This window comes from Neolamprologus multifasciatus, chromosome 9, assembly GCF_963576455.1.
Source record: "Neolamprologus multifasciatus chromosome 9, fNeoMul1.2, whole genome shotgun sequence".
Classification (NCBI taxonomy): domain Eukaryota; kingdom Metazoa; phylum Chordata; class Actinopteri; order Cichliformes; family Cichlidae; genus Neolamprologus; species Neolamprologus multifasciatus.
Window position 1 is genome coordinate 17,818,766 of NC_140447.1, and position 14,821 is coordinate 17,833,586.

A 14,821-nucleotide genomic window follows, 5' to 3' on the forward strand; every position below is an offset into this window, starting at 1 on the left:
TGAAAGCTAATTCCAAAATACAAAACTTTCTCCTCACCACTCTGTTCTGTAATTTACAGATTTGATTTACTGACGTCAGCCTGTGATAGATGGTTCATCCAAACACCTGCCAAATATTTTCTGACAAGGCAGGCCTTTTACAAACTGTTCTGAAGAACAACTTCATGCATGGTTCTGAGTAACAGACCATCTGGAGTGTTGAGTTCACTTCTTCTGGATAATAAAAGTTGTTTTTTTTTTGGTTTTTTTTTTTTTTTAATTAATATAAGCCTCCTTATAATACATCAACATTTCTCACCAGAATGGTTTCTTTTTGAGGCTCCGCTTCTATGACAGGAATTTTGAATTCTTCCGTGTCATCTCGTTCACTATCGTTTCGATGACGATGAGCAAACTTGCGCTTCAAGGCTTCGGCGATGAGAGCTGCAGCATCTGCCGGCTCCTTGGACTTTGTTTTGGCATCATCTTCTACCAGACGACTGTAAACACACACAGGTGATGGGGCATTTACCAATGTTACTGTAACACACCAAATCACTGAGTGTTTGATTCTTTCTCTGTGAACTCCTCCAAAAATTATCAACAACCAAACCCAGCACACAGGTACGCCATCATACATTTTATTGTGCCATATCGTTCTTATCTGACATTCCACTCTGCTCTACAGTGGGACATTCCGTTCGGTGCGCAACTGAACAAATATGTACGGACTGTGTATGGACTGTGGGATTTGTATAAAATATTTGTGTACGTCACACAGGTGCTCTAGACAATGTTTATGCAAAACCTCATCAAGATTAGTCCACTGATCTAGGATGAGATAGGGAACATATAAACATGGGCGCTACTATCACTATAGTACAATGATAACGTCATCACGTTGCCTAGCAACATGCTAAGAGGATCTTAACGTTTACGGCCCTACAACACCTTGCATTATTTTCATGATAACATCATCTAATTTGATTGAATTAGTTGAATTATGCTTTCTGTATTATGAAGCCTGGAAACCGCCTAGCAACAGTGACGTGTTTTTAGCCTTTATGCACCTAAAAACACCTGAGGAAAGCATTCTATTGTTTTAATTTCACTACAATAGCCTAGCCACTACATGCCTAGCAACCACCTAGCAACGGGCAAAAATGACCCATTTTTTGGCAAACAACATCTACCACCCCTATTTTTTTTTTCTTTTTAACTTTTCTCAATGTGATTACACATATCAGTTTTCCAACAGCCTGACCAAAGCACACAATACTGTAATATGGGCATGTAGTAGCTCTGGCACTACATAGGAATGTAGTGTGATACAAACATCTTGAGTAGCAGCGGCTTAATAAAACAGAAGACGACACTATGTGTCTGATAACATGAAGTTGAATTTGAAGTAATGCATGAAGTCAATGACTTAATGGAGATTCATCTTGAATTAGCTTATACTTAGCAAGGAGGTGTCAGATTCAGATGAATGTCTTTGTGTCACACTCTAAAAGCCGTTACACACTGAGCGCAATGCATAAAAATGACAGGAAATTCCAAATTTTACGGAGCCGAACTTCACGTGTAACCAGTACACACACACACACACACACAGAGAATGCGTTGCGTTTTTTGCAGAAAATTTGTCCTCAGAAAACAACTGTAAAAACAAACAAAAAATAAAAATAAATAAAAATAAATGAAGTTTTCTAAATGAGAAAAGGAAGAGGCTGAGATTCTGGATTCATCCAATTGTAACAGCAGCAGCAGGGAAAATATTATGGTTTGATCCAGGAGTTGAGACTGTATCAGGTCTCGTACATATTTTAGGATGTCAGTGGGGCAGTTTGAACTCTTGTTAGCAGAGAGCCAAGAGAGCCGCAGTAGTGCGTGTCAGAGGTAACAATAGCATTGTGTTTTATTACTTCCATATCATTGTATATTCAGTACCGGTGGACAATTTGAGCTATGAGTGCACATGTTGCCAAATGTACCGTTCTGATTGGTCAGATGCAAAACATTGAAAAAATAAATAAATAAATAAATGACACAAATTTGATCAGTGAGATTATATGGCTGGTGTGAACTGCTGCATTAACAAAAGGGTGAATCCGAACAATATTTTTAATGCACAAAAGATACGCCTGGATTTTGTGCGTCTGGTGTGAAAGGCCCTTACCACTTGCATTCACTAATGAGACTTCAAACACCTCAGAAACACTTCACTGGCCACTTTTCATTACTTCTAAATGTATCTCATTCATGTCTTAAGCAGAGGCCTACCTTTTCACTGATCGCAGCTTGACTTTGTTCATGTCCTTTAGGACATCGAGCATGCTGGGGATTTCGGCAGGTCTTGACTCCAAAACTGTCTGGCCGCATGTCTTCTTCCCTCTACGCTCTTTTATTAGTTCAATGGCCGAAAATGTCCGCTGCAGACTTGCGGGTGGGGGTGGAAGAGGGGGAGGTGGTGGAGGTGGTGGGGGAGGTGGCAGGTTGCCACAGGGTAGAGGGGAAGGAGGTGCCCCTATGGTAGTAGCAGCAAATGTAACACAAAAGAAAGAGGAAAAAAGAAAGAAAATAGAGTATACGCCATGTGACACTCTGCTGCCATCTAGAGGGAAATCTCCATTATTACAGTTAAATATGAAGAGAAAAATAAGAGACTATACAGTCATTTAGTATGTTGCAAAAAATTAAAATACAATTTAAAAAACTTTGTAAGAGAATTGTTAAGCAGTACCTGGCTGTGCACTCTTTTCTTGAGCCAGAACAATTTGTGCAATTTGAGCCCTGAGTTTTTCAAGCTCAGTCTCCAGCGCACTGATCTTCTGAATGGCTTCGTTGTTGGCAGCAGCTGACGCCTGTGAATCCAAAGCTCCATGATGCATACTGGGTAGAGAGTTCTGGTGGTTTAGGCGACTTCTGCGAGGGTGAGGCTGGTGGGCTCGAAACATGAGTCCTGGTGGGATCCCCGACCTGTTTCCATTGCAGATTTGAAATAAAACTGTCTGCTTCTAGTAACTCTTTACAAGCGCTTAAGTCTTCAGCCTGATTCAGAGATATCTTTTTACAGACTATAGTCTTACCTCGGCCTGCTAAAATAGTCGTCTTCATCATCCTCATCCCTGTCGATCCATGCAACATCAGCCAGAGTGGCCACCAGGCAGTTCTGCCTCCTGCTGCCAATCAAGACACCAGCTTCATCATGGTATGGATAAAGCTATCAGAGGAGGATTTAAAAAAAAAATGCTTAGAGGGGGGGGGGAAAAAAAAGCCTGATGATAGCACACCAGACACACATACAACAACTAATGTTAGAAAATCATTCAGTAAAAATAAGGTTAGTTTAGAGGAAGAGCATCTACACATTGTTAATCAAAGGTTCAGGTAGCTCAGTAGGAATTAGTCAACTCAAGGTTGTTGAAGGTTGCTGAACCAACTGACCTACAGCAGACATACTGCATTCCTCATAGCTACGGAGGGTAGCTGGAGACAGAAGAAAGGAAGAGAAAAGCACAGAGTTGAAGGAAAGTGAAGAACAGCGAGCCAGTTTTTAACATTTTTAAAATGGTAATCAAATTCTTAAAGGTTTATAGTCAGTGTTCGAGTGCTAATCAAATATCCCTTCACCCAAACTGTTTATGGTTCTAAAATGAAAACAGTCAGACGAGCAGAGGTAAACAAAAGTTGAAGAGGGCATGTGATTTTGTCACATGGCAGTGACTCCAGCAGGTAGGAGAGACGTGCGTGAAAACAGATGAAGAGAAAGGAATGACTCATAAGAGAGACAACACGTCATTGTCTTAAAAGAAAATGAAAAAGAAAAAACTTTAAAAAAAAAAAAAAAAAAAAGCTCTAATGAGAGTAACTTGGCCTCACCTGAAAATTTACCCTGGGACAGGGTTTAATCGGGAGACTTGTACCAATTCTCCTCACAATACTTCTTGAGGACCCATAAGGCTTCACTGATCCAAAAGCCTGAAACAGAAAAAGCAATAATAATTCAATTCAAAGCAATTGAATAATAACTTAACTGGGTACAGCCAAGTTTTTATTCAACTAAATACAGCTCAGTCAATGTGAAACCGTCACCTGACTAACAACAAATATCTGTGTTTAATCTAATTTGTCACATACCAGGTCCATTTCCATCCTTGCATACTCTTTGCTCATTCTTGTCGGTGCGTTTCAAGGGTACACTGGCACACGTGCCAACATCAACATCATTATCACCAACCAGTCATCTAGAAGAAATACAGAACAAGAGTGAGAAAGTCAGTTTCAACCACCATCAAACACAACACTTTAAAACAACAGCAATGGAAGAACTTTGTGGATCTACAGTATAACAGCGTTAAGATGCTCTGGAACAATAAATAAATAAATCTCTGCTATGTTAAAAATTTGAAACGATTTCCCCCCCTAAAATTTACAATGGTTTTTTCTTTTTGCAATTTGGCTGCTCTTACATTGTAAATCCTCACTGATATGAATATTTATATGTTTCCCTTTCTATATAACATTAATAAGCCACAAATTCTCCTTCTCTTATTACCGAAACAGGATAAGCGTGGGAACAAGCGCTTTGAGCCTAACACAGACCAACATATTTATAGAGTGTATGATTAAGCTAAATGAGTGAGTCTCAACTTTAGCGGGCATTTATGCTAACCGGCTAATGATAGCAGCTGGCAAGCTAATACAATCCGATGAATTTTATAAGGATTTGACCTAGAAACACACATTTATAATAATTTATAACGTACCCGAGACAATTATCACCACGTGTTTTTATATTGTATTCACATCCAAAGATCAGTATGTGCCTTACTTCCATTCCAACTTACCGGACTTGCGCTTGTAGAATAACTTTCTCAATTTTTCCACCTTGTCAACACGACGGACATGGACAGCGGATAGTGGCTAACATAGTAGGACCTAAGGAATGCGTTTTGAACCAATTGAAAAAAACGATTACGTAGATTAACCTCACGATTGGTTATTATAATTGATTGGCAAAGAAGGTCACCAATTAGCATTGAACTCTAAAACATATCTGTCTCGTGATTTGCTATCACGACAGTCCATTCTACCAGACCATCCAACCACATGCTAGCAAATATGTGGACGTTCGTTATACTTCCCTACATTTCCCGGCGGAGCTATGTCGCAGTTAAACTGTTAGGATCCTGGTGGAAAAATGGGATGTCCTTTATGAAGAAACAGCTGTACCCCATTTGCTCGCCACAAAACACAAACACAGTGCAGTGCACAGCTGCTAGCTAAACAGGCAAAGGGGAGATAGAGGCGCAGGCCTGGCGTTACTGAAATAATTTCGTTTCTCTTGTTTTTGGGGTTAGCTGTTTGTAACGTAGGTTTTTGTTGTTGCGCAGTCTTTGAATCCGTCGTAGCCGAAGTCACGGGGAATTGTCTCTTGGTTTCCACGAAAACTGACAGGAAGGTATGCTCCAATTGTCAAGTAATGCCTGCTAGCCTAGCTAGCATAGCCCGGACCGTCTCACAGGGCGTGATTTGAGGTGAGGTTAGGGGTCGTAGAAAGTGTCTTTTCACTGAAAGGAGCATCTGTATTTGGGTTAACGCAAATTAAAGTACTGGTTCAAGTGCCTCATACAACGCTACTCGATCTTCAGATAGTATGACAACTATCATACATGTGTAGCTGTGTAGTTATAATCCACTTCTCAGATTGCACTGTACGTTTTACACATGTTATTGCTGATATAGTGTTTAGTAGTTAGAACTTGCCGCCAACGCTTAACATTATTAGAAATTGTACCATTAACATAGGTTTGCAGCAAGTTAGCTTAAACGTTGTAAGATTTACAATCAACCCAACTTTGTTTTCTAAAGACATCAAGTTATAAATATTTACAAGTGACTTGGATACAAGAAGATAAAGCTGTATAGACTTTTATACACTTTAAAACAAAAAAGTGAACGAAGAGATCAACAAAATATGACTAGCAAAATGAATACATTCAATAAAGCTAATAAAAATTAAAGTGATTACATATATAAAATTATATTATAGGTCCAAATTAATAGATTGTTCGTTTACCTGTGTAATATAGATGTTTTTAGCTGTAAGTCTGGAAAGAGCATCACCAAATGTTTTTTGTTGTTCTCTGTGGAACAACAGAAGAATCACATGATCTAAGGTCCTTAGGTCCATCCCTAGTTAATGAGCAAGAAATTATTCAGAGAGTTAGTCTAGTGCAAGGCCACACTGTCAACAACATTCACTGCTTGGCTTTAAATGATCCCAAACCGAATATCTTTGTGTTACCAAATTGTAAAAGATGTGAAAATTAGATTTCATTTAGAAAAGGTCTTTTAAAAACTCAAATTAGCTGCTTCTCTGAGTTGTTCAACATAATCTTTCTAAAATATTCTATCGTTTTATTTTAGGAAGAGACTGTTTTAATGTGTGTGGCATCGAGACAAGAAGCACCATGAGTGCAGAGATGGATGCACTGACTGTGGTGAACCAGTTGCGGGATCTTGCCGCAGACCCCTTGAACCGAAGAGCCATAGTAGAAGACCAAGGCTGTCTGCCAGGTCTTATCCTCTTTTTGGACCATCCAAATCCACAGGTTGTCTACTCTGCACTATTGGTAAGTATGTGGTCACATAAAACACAAAACACTTGGTTTGTAAGGGAAAACCTCCCCTGCTGTCCTGCAGTGTCAGAACAGGTTTCAGTGACAGTTTAAAGGGCATGTTTTCCACCTGTGTGTAACATTCAGTCACAAGCTTGCACATGGCGCAATTTCAAAGAAAAAAAGAAAAAAGGTCCATATTTGGAAACACTGCAAAATAGGGACATCTGCTGTTTGATGTGGTGTAAACACTATGCTTTACATAGCCACCCTTTACGACTTCCTCTATAGCCATTTGTTCACATTGTGTGCACACATTTGAAGTGGCTTTATATAACTACTTTTTTCGGTTACCCGGTAAACACAAAGGCAGTACATTTGTATTTATATCGGTTATGTAACATTTAATGTTTGCACATGCATGCCCTTTTTAAAGTCGTGCCTTTTTTCTTTTTCTTTCTTTTAATATCACAAAGCGTCTTTCAGCTTTTATGGCCAAATAGATAACAGCTGCCCTTGTCCTTGCAGGCCGTGCGCTACCTGGCAGAATGTCGAGCCAACAGAGAGAAGATGAAGGGCGAACTGGGCATGATGCTGAGTTTGCAGAATGTCATGCAGAAGCAAGTCCATGTTCCCATCACACACACACACACATGCAAACACACACACACATGCAAACACACACACAGAGCACGGACACACATGCTCACAGTGCATGTTCTTTACATGAAACCTTTAACATGTTTTTTTTAAATTTATTGTTGTGCATGGACAGTGTTTGCCACGCTGCAGAATTTTCCAGGCAGGCTGATGTCCTTCTGTTTGCCATGTCAGGATGAATGTGTGATGAAAGTTGAACTAGAATAGGGTGACAAAGGCTTAAAATGCAGTTTTGCACGTTACAGATTTAAATCCATTTTGTCGTCTCTGAAAGTTCTCTTTGTGCATGTGCTAATTGATGTAGGCGTACATTAGCACTTGTTTTGTTGTGCAGTAAGTAAAAATATCTTGCAGACATGGTAATTTATATTTTTGTGTTGACTGTCCTTTAAAAGCTTTAGAAGAACATTGCATAAAATGAGATCTGCTTTTAAAAACATGATCATGCACGTGTCATTTTTAAGGGAGACAACTGCTTTTATCTGATTGAGTGTCTAGAAGCACCTGTGGCAATAGCTCATGCTAACCGTAAAGTAAGCCAGTCACTCCAGCTCGTAGGTGTTGGCATGAACAGTAGCCCTGCAGGAACAGCAGCAAGTTTCTGAGCTTACAGCCCAGTCATGCTGACTTTGAGTGGAGGTCGTTAGTAGCTGGACAGAGTGGGAACACATGGCTAAAGGGAAGTGTCTAGCATTGTTGTACAAAACGGGTGTGAATGTGATTTTTAAACCCTTAAGTCATTAAGCTCTCAGGTAGCCTCATCTTCTTCAGTGATTATTATTAAGTATTAAGTATATTTAATGAATTAACTCATAAGAGTATTTTGTTTGCTGGAAGGCTTCTGCAGAGCTGCGTTAGGAATGTGTGGCACAGCTCTGTGGACCGTCAGGCTCCCAGAGGGTGGCAGTGCCAGACAGCTAATGTCATATGCGGTTAATATGGTAGGAGTGATGACTTGGTGACACATGAAGCAGTATAGCCTGCAGGAGGAACCCAGGATCCCTCATAAAATATCAATTCTGGCACAACAATGGCTCCTGACCTCACATGAATTTCTTGCGAAAAGCTGCTGCCCGTGAAATATTGTGCTTTGCTGTGAGATTTTTGCAAAAGGGACAGTAGCAAATCTGACGGCAGTGCAGAATAGGCGTAATTAACTTGTGTTTTAGTTGTCGTGTCTTTATAGGCAAAATTGTCTTTAGTTTGCACTAAATAGCTGCACAAACAATTTTGGAATAGAGCGATGCAAGATGAATTACCGTTAAAGGCTTCCTGTGAATGTTGGTGCCTGTTAATTTCCAGAATCAGAACAATGGGGATGCTTACAAAGCTTAGAATTAAAACCTGCATAACATAGTTTTGGCAATTACCAAAATAATAATATAATAATAATAACAACTAGTGACTTCAGCATATTCTATCTGACCTGTTATAAGTGGACTTTAGACTCAGACTTTTAAAAACATCAAACATGTAATGAAAGACTTCAGCTACACATAGATCTTGATGTGATGATTATTAAGCAGTGCATGAAACCCACCATGTATACTTTGCTTGTTAGAGGCTTTCATAGGGCTGTGCGATATGACCAAAATCTCATATCCCGATATAAGACATCTATTGTCCCGATAACGATATAATTCACAAAAATTTTACATTTTCTGAAAATTCTGTGAATCTCGGGCAGCTCAACTTGCGTGAAGTGTTTCAAACTGGGCGTCGTGTAGCTGGAGTCGAGTGTTTTAACCGATGCATGAAACTATACATTTTTAGACATAAGTTGTAACAGCCACTGTTTTCTTTGTGAGTATTTATTACACGGCGTGCTGCGGGGAAAAGCCTGTTCTAACGTCTGAGTCTAAAGTTTATTTTTTAGCACCTGACGGCTCTTTTTTGCTTCTCATCCGTAAATATTCTGCATACTCATTCACATGATTCAGTTTATTTTGAAAATTCTCAACAGGATCCTGAGGTTTATTGTGAAAGGTTTATGTGGGAAATAAATAAGCGGACACGCCAGGGTTTTACCGTCATTGTTGCTAACACACAACACATAACACACATTTATGTGTTTTAAACACATAAAAACAGGCGCTTGTTTGTCGGTAGTGTGGTTATATTAAAAATAAGACAAAGAGAGAACTTAAGAAATTAATATAGTCACTACAGTGACCATCAAAACGATGAAAAAATATTGCCGTAAATAGTTTATTTTGGGACACCACGAAACAAACGATAGCAAAAAATGAAACGATAGACGTTTTATATCGTCATCCGATATATATCGTTTTATCGAACAGCCCTAGGCTTTCATACCGAATTTGGATACCTGCAAGGGGCTACTTACTTTCAAATGTTTAATTCTCTAGATTTCTGTCTGTTGCAGCTCTAATTAATTTCAGTTTTATGAGTCAGTTCACACTTCCTACAGAGTCATGCAGGCTTTGGCAATACCGTTTCTACCTTCATTCACATTAATTGTCATTTTCACAAGCCTAAATTAGCTGATTTATTCTTTGCATCAGAATTACTTCATCTTTTGCACCTTTATTTTCAATACAGATGTACTTAAAAAGACATCCAGAGACTTATCAGCTAGTTTCAGCTCTGCTCTGTAGGGTGACGCTGACCACTTGCTTGGACATCCACAACATTTCACAGTTCTTTGATGGTCTCCTTGCACTGACTTTGGTCTTTAGTTCACTCCACAGATTTTCAGCGGTATTCAAGTCAAAACTGTTTGCAGGTCAGTCAACAACATTCAGTTTGGTCTTCCGTCTTCCGGACGGGGGTCTTCTTCCCGTCGCCCCCGGGTCTTTACCAGGGGCGACGTATGCTTTGGGTTCTTGTTGTGTCGGAAGCGACGGCACTGAGCCATTTTGCTGCTGACTGCTTGAGGTTTTCTGTTAAAACCTTCCCATATCCTTCTTTCCTCATAATTCCTTCCATCTTGATGAGATTCACAGCTCCAGTCACAATGAAGCATCCCCACAGCATACTTCTACCACAGCATTTCACTGTGGGGATGTTGTTCTTTGGGTTGCATGCCTCTCCCTTCTTCAAACATGAGCAGGATCTCTTTAGCCAAGAGCTTCAGTTTCATCTCTTCTGAGTAACGTATGTGCTTCCAATATATATAATCTTTTTCCTGGTTATCCTTAGTAAGTTAGGTCTCTATTTTGCAGTATTGGCGTTTTTGTTGGTCTACAACCTCGCAGTCCATTGCTGTGCAGGTTTCTAGTGATTGTCTCCTTTAAGACTAAAATTCCTAACTTGGTGAAGTCATTTACTAATGTCTTGACAGTTGTTCTGGGGTTGTTAGACGCTTCTCACTCAACGTGTCTGTCCCCTGCTTTTGAGCGTCAACAATTCTTTTCTCAATTCTGACTGGCTAGATTTACCTTGAATTTATACGCTTTGAGTCTTGAGTGCTATGGCTAAAACAAAACAAAGCTCAGTTTTTTAGGTAGGTAATAATAATGAACCTGGTAATTTAAAGAATTTTTTTTTCATTGTGTGCAAATAGAAATAATTTATGCTTTCTAAAATTAATATAGTTGGAAACTGTATGTTGGAAATCCCTTTTGCACTATTAAAATGCACTTGGGAATTTTTTGACAAAAACTTCACAGGTGGGCTAGTAACTCATCTGTACATGTACTTTTTGTCACCGAAGGAGCACCTCACCTGGGGAGACCAAACTGCTGGCCTCAGAGATCTATGAGATTTTGCAGTCAGCTGGTAAAGAAGAGGCTGAGAAGGCAGAGGCAGCTGCTGCCTCCTGCCGGCGCAAAGCCCATTTCTTCCTGGGCTCCAACAACAAGAGGGCCAAAACTGTCGTGCTGCACATCGATGGACTGGACGATTCTGTAAGTCCATTGAAGTCTTAACACAGCGTATCGTCAGGCTTCTGTCAGGACCAGACACATACCAAATGTCCACAGTGCACAAGAGTCTCATGTTTGCTGCTGTCATAATCACAGTGTTTGCCAAACATCATAAGGGTGTCTATATGGCACATGATAAGAGGGCAGAGGGGTCAGGTTGTAAATGTCAGCCTCTGACAGCAGGACATTGAGCCTGAACCTGAATGCTGCTCCCAGGAAGCTTTCACCTAGCCAGATTACATTACAGCAGACAGACGGCCTCTGGTGGGCTGCTTCTCTGTCTCCTTAGCAGAAACACAACGCTGTTTACGCTAGAAAACTAAAAATCTATAATTTATTTCCTAAAAGTGAGTTTTAAATAGCAGTTATTATTTTATCATTAAAATATTCAGTTAAAATTGAACAAAATCACATTTTCAAGCTTATAAATGTATATCTAAGACAGAATTTCTTCTTCTTTCTGCTTCTAATGGTCACTGTGTCACTTCCTGCTTTCAGACTCGAAGGAGCCTGTGTGAGGAGGCCTTGCTGAAGATTCGAGGAGTCATTAGTTTTACCTTCCAGATGGCTGTTAAGAGATGTGTTGTCAGGATCCGCTCTGACCTTAAAGCTGAGGTAAAATGTCTGTCCGGACATAGAAAATCTCTTTTAGAGTTCAGGGACACATATTTTGACTTTAAGGCTAATACCAGTTTCATTTGGAAAGCATGTATTAATCTATGGATGATTCGTGCTTTATCATTAACAGTCTTGGACGTTGTTTTTAAAATTGGTATTTTAAATATAAAATAGTTGTCATTCCTAGCATATTAAATCAGAACGTATCTTAACAAGTCACATATAAGTAATCACATTTGTTGAATGGCAAATATTTCATGTTGATACTGGTACCAGATGCACTAGTGCACAGGATAGCTGGCCCAGGTAGTATCATCACATTGGTATACTGTTTTTGAAATGAAATGCATTTTCTTCTCCTAGGCGTTAGGAACGGCCATTAACTCCACCAAAGTACTGATGGCTCAGCAGGTGGTGAAGACAGAGGATGGAGGAGAGGTAAAGAGGACAGTGGGAATCAAAGCAATGTTAGACTTGCACTGTTTACATTAAACTCCTTTATATAAAACTGATTTCCCCCTTGAAGCCCCCAGCTGATAGGTCAGTGTGCTCGCTGTATGTTGTGTGTATCTGTGTACAGGGAGTCTATCCCCCTGCCTGTGGCTGAGACTTATTCACACTGACATGATTAGCTAGTCACATCTCTGCCTCAGCCTGTAGGCTAGTTTGCTTTTTGCCAAAGACATGACTAGTCCTTGTTGCACCTTTTACAGCAAATAGTCCCCATTCTGCAGTGGCCCACATTCAAAGAGCATAATTTTACCAACTCTATAAAAAATAAGCTATTACCCTATAAATATTTTTGAGTGATTATTGCTTTAGTAATTACAAGAAAGTAGCAGTTTACCGTGCAGCCAGCAGGGGTCAGACCTGTCTCACTGCTGTATTTGATCCTAAACTGTGGTTTTAGGCTCTGTTGCCAAACAGTTGAGCTTTATGCTAACCCACCTAATCTTATGTATTTGCTTAAAAAAGCACTTTATTCACTTTTGATTCCCACCCCTGACTGTGTGCAGCTGATGGTGCCATTCCAGGAGGATTCAGCGGTGGTGGTCGAGGAAAACACAGACATCCCAGACTACCTGCCCGAGGACGAGAGTCCCTCCCAGGAGCAGGACAAAGCTGTCACGCGTGTAGGATCTATCACTGACGGCATGGGCTGGCTCAGTACGGCTGCCAACTTCCTGTCACGCTCTTTCTACTGGTGACAGCTTCGCGTGATCTGCTCTTTGTTCCCTATTTTGTCAACGGTACCATCCAGCTGCAGACTTAGCATCTCTCAGCCTCCTTCCAGGCTTCAGCCTGCCTCACAGCCCTACACTAGTCTAGACTCCCAGCTCCAAAGCACATAGAGCCCAGCCACACGTGTGCAGCAAGAGCTGGACTGACAGGTGAAGCCTGCAATAATTTGCGTACATCTATTACGAGCTACACATCCCACTACTGGCTGTATGTGCACAACTATATACTAGCTGCATATGTAACTAAAAGACATAGCCAGAGGACTGAATGAAACCAAATAGCTTTCTGGGAATGTGTCTCGCTGCGTCGACTGGGTTGCAGCAGGTTTATTTAATTGTTTGAGGCGATTTTTGTGTATCTTGAAAATAGAGTGATCTCTTTTTTGTGCATGATTTTTTTCCCCTGATGTCTAATTCCAATCATAGCCCCATTAACACATATTTTTCATATTTTTATCCTGTAAATTTCCTAATAATGTAATTTCTGCCTCTCCCTCCCTTTTTCTTTTGTTTTTAAAGCATGTTTTTACACCTTTGTGCCAATTTGCCTGATGCTGACCTCCTTGGTTATTGTGTGTGCCTTCTTTGACATTTCACTGTAATTATTATTTATTCATCACTCATTCAAACTATTTGAGAGCTCCGAGCATGTTTAATGTTTGTTGTTTGCTGGCAGCAGCTGCCCCCTCCCCCGGCTTTCTGCCCACTAAGGGACATCACTTCAGTAGAAATAGTAAATAGACACCAGCAAGAGGACACATTGACTCAGATGTATTAGACTGCATTGCACTCTGGAGGAACAACTAACCGGCCTGTTGGCTGATTAACGAACAAGCCCTAGATGTCTTTGTTTGTGTCTGAAACCAGGACTTTTCTGGTCTTCTAATAAGGAGTGTTCAACCGCGAGCCTGCAGTGTTTTGTCGACTTTAGGCTACGTTTGCTTTCAGCTTCCTGTCATCAGCATTATGATCATCTGTAGTTTTAGTGGAACCGTGTATCAGCATGGTGAAGACAAACCCATTAGCTGTGTGTTTGTCAAATGCTTCCAGTGTTACCTGTACTTCCACTGACATTTTTTACAGTATTGTAGCGGCTCCTGATGATAAGGTTAGTTTTCAGTTTAGCCAGCAGTGTCCTTAAAGCAGAGATCATGCTGGTGCATGCTCAACCAAAACACGCAACAACCCACACATCCATATAGAGGATTTAGTAATGCTGGCATAGGAGCAGTAGTGTAAGAAAGGTATGGTTATGTATGTGTTGTAAATGGCGGCTGATTCCCTAAAATCCGATACATGTGAAGGATTTTTTTGAGTTTTAGTAATAATGGTTTTAAGTTGGATTATGAGGTTCAGACGGTTAACACTAATCCTCTTAGTGAGTTTTAAAAGAGAAAGTAACCCTTACAACTAAATCACTCTGTTTTGATATTTTGATGTATTCGAGCATCCTGTCTTTTATTCTTTTGATGGAGCGTAGGTGGCAAAGAGATGAACGGCAAGGATTCGAACTGAATAACCTCAACTGATAAACCATAAACCCTCTGGAAAAGCAATAATCACTTATGTGTTTAATGTAGTTCAACAACAGCCTAAAAATCAACATTTTTGAACAAGAAGGTGTGAGCTAAAAAACAAGACTTGTGAGCAGTATTAAAGTCGCATCATTAACGTGTCCATTTTCACAAACCTCCATGTGCAGTTTCGTTCTAACGTTTTCTGTCTGGGCTCATACTGGGAAGAAATACTTGAACAATGTTCAGAATTGTCCGTATGTGTTGATCGAAGTGTAAATTCTTTTTAATTTTATAGT

The 14,821-nt window shown here is 40.1% G+C and overlaps 2 protein-coding genes across 3 annotated transcripts in view; one reads left to right on the top strand and one right to left on the bottom strand.

Moving 5' to 3' along the window:
- mtfr1 (mitochondrial fission regulator 1) overlaps nucleotides 1–5,055 on the bottom strand; it is a 9,020-nt gene extending 3,965 nt beyond the window's left edge. The window contains exons 1-7 of the mRNA XM_085172747.1: nucleotides 4,830–5,055; nucleotides 4,120–4,226; nucleotides 3,862–3,960; nucleotides 3,069–3,202; nucleotides 2,723–2,958; nucleotides 2,263–2,506; nucleotides 299–479 (exon numbers count right to left, since the gene is read on the bottom strand). Of these exons, the coding sequence (XP_085028873.1) occupies nucleotides 299–479; nucleotides 2,263–2,506; nucleotides 2,723–2,958; nucleotides 3,069–3,202; nucleotides 3,862–3,960; nucleotides 4,120–4,155 (930 nt within the window). The 5' untranslated portion in view covers nucleotides 4,156–4,226; nucleotides 4,830–5,055. The remainder of the gene's footprint in view (nucleotides 1–298; nucleotides 480–2,262; nucleotides 2,507–2,722; nucleotides 2,959–3,068; nucleotides 3,203–3,861; nucleotides 3,961–4,119; nucleotides 4,227–4,829) is intronic.
- Nucleotides 5,056–5,161: 106 nt separating this feature from the next.
- armc1 (armadillo repeat containing 1) lies at nucleotides 5,162–14,615 on the top strand. 2 transcript variants are annotated; one of them, XM_085172750.1, is made up of 7 exons: nucleotides 5,162–5,519; nucleotides 6,412–6,617; nucleotides 7,131–7,222; nucleotides 10,939–11,131; nucleotides 11,648–11,764; nucleotides 12,131–12,205; nucleotides 12,784–14,615. In XM_085172750.1, exons 2-7 carry the CDS (start codon nucleotides 6,456–6,458, stop codon nucleotides 12,973–12,975), a joined length of 831 nt encoding a protein of 276 aa, XP_085028876.1. In that variant the 5' UTR covers nucleotides 5,162–5,519; nucleotides 6,412–6,455; the 3' UTR covers nucleotides 12,976–14,615. The 2 variants fall into 2 exon arrangements, with proteins under 2 accessions (XP_085028876.1, XP_085028874.1); XM_085172748.1 differs by having other exon boundaries at nucleotides 5,164–5,443.
- The last annotated feature ends 206 nt before the right edge of the window (nucleotides 14,616–14,821 follow it).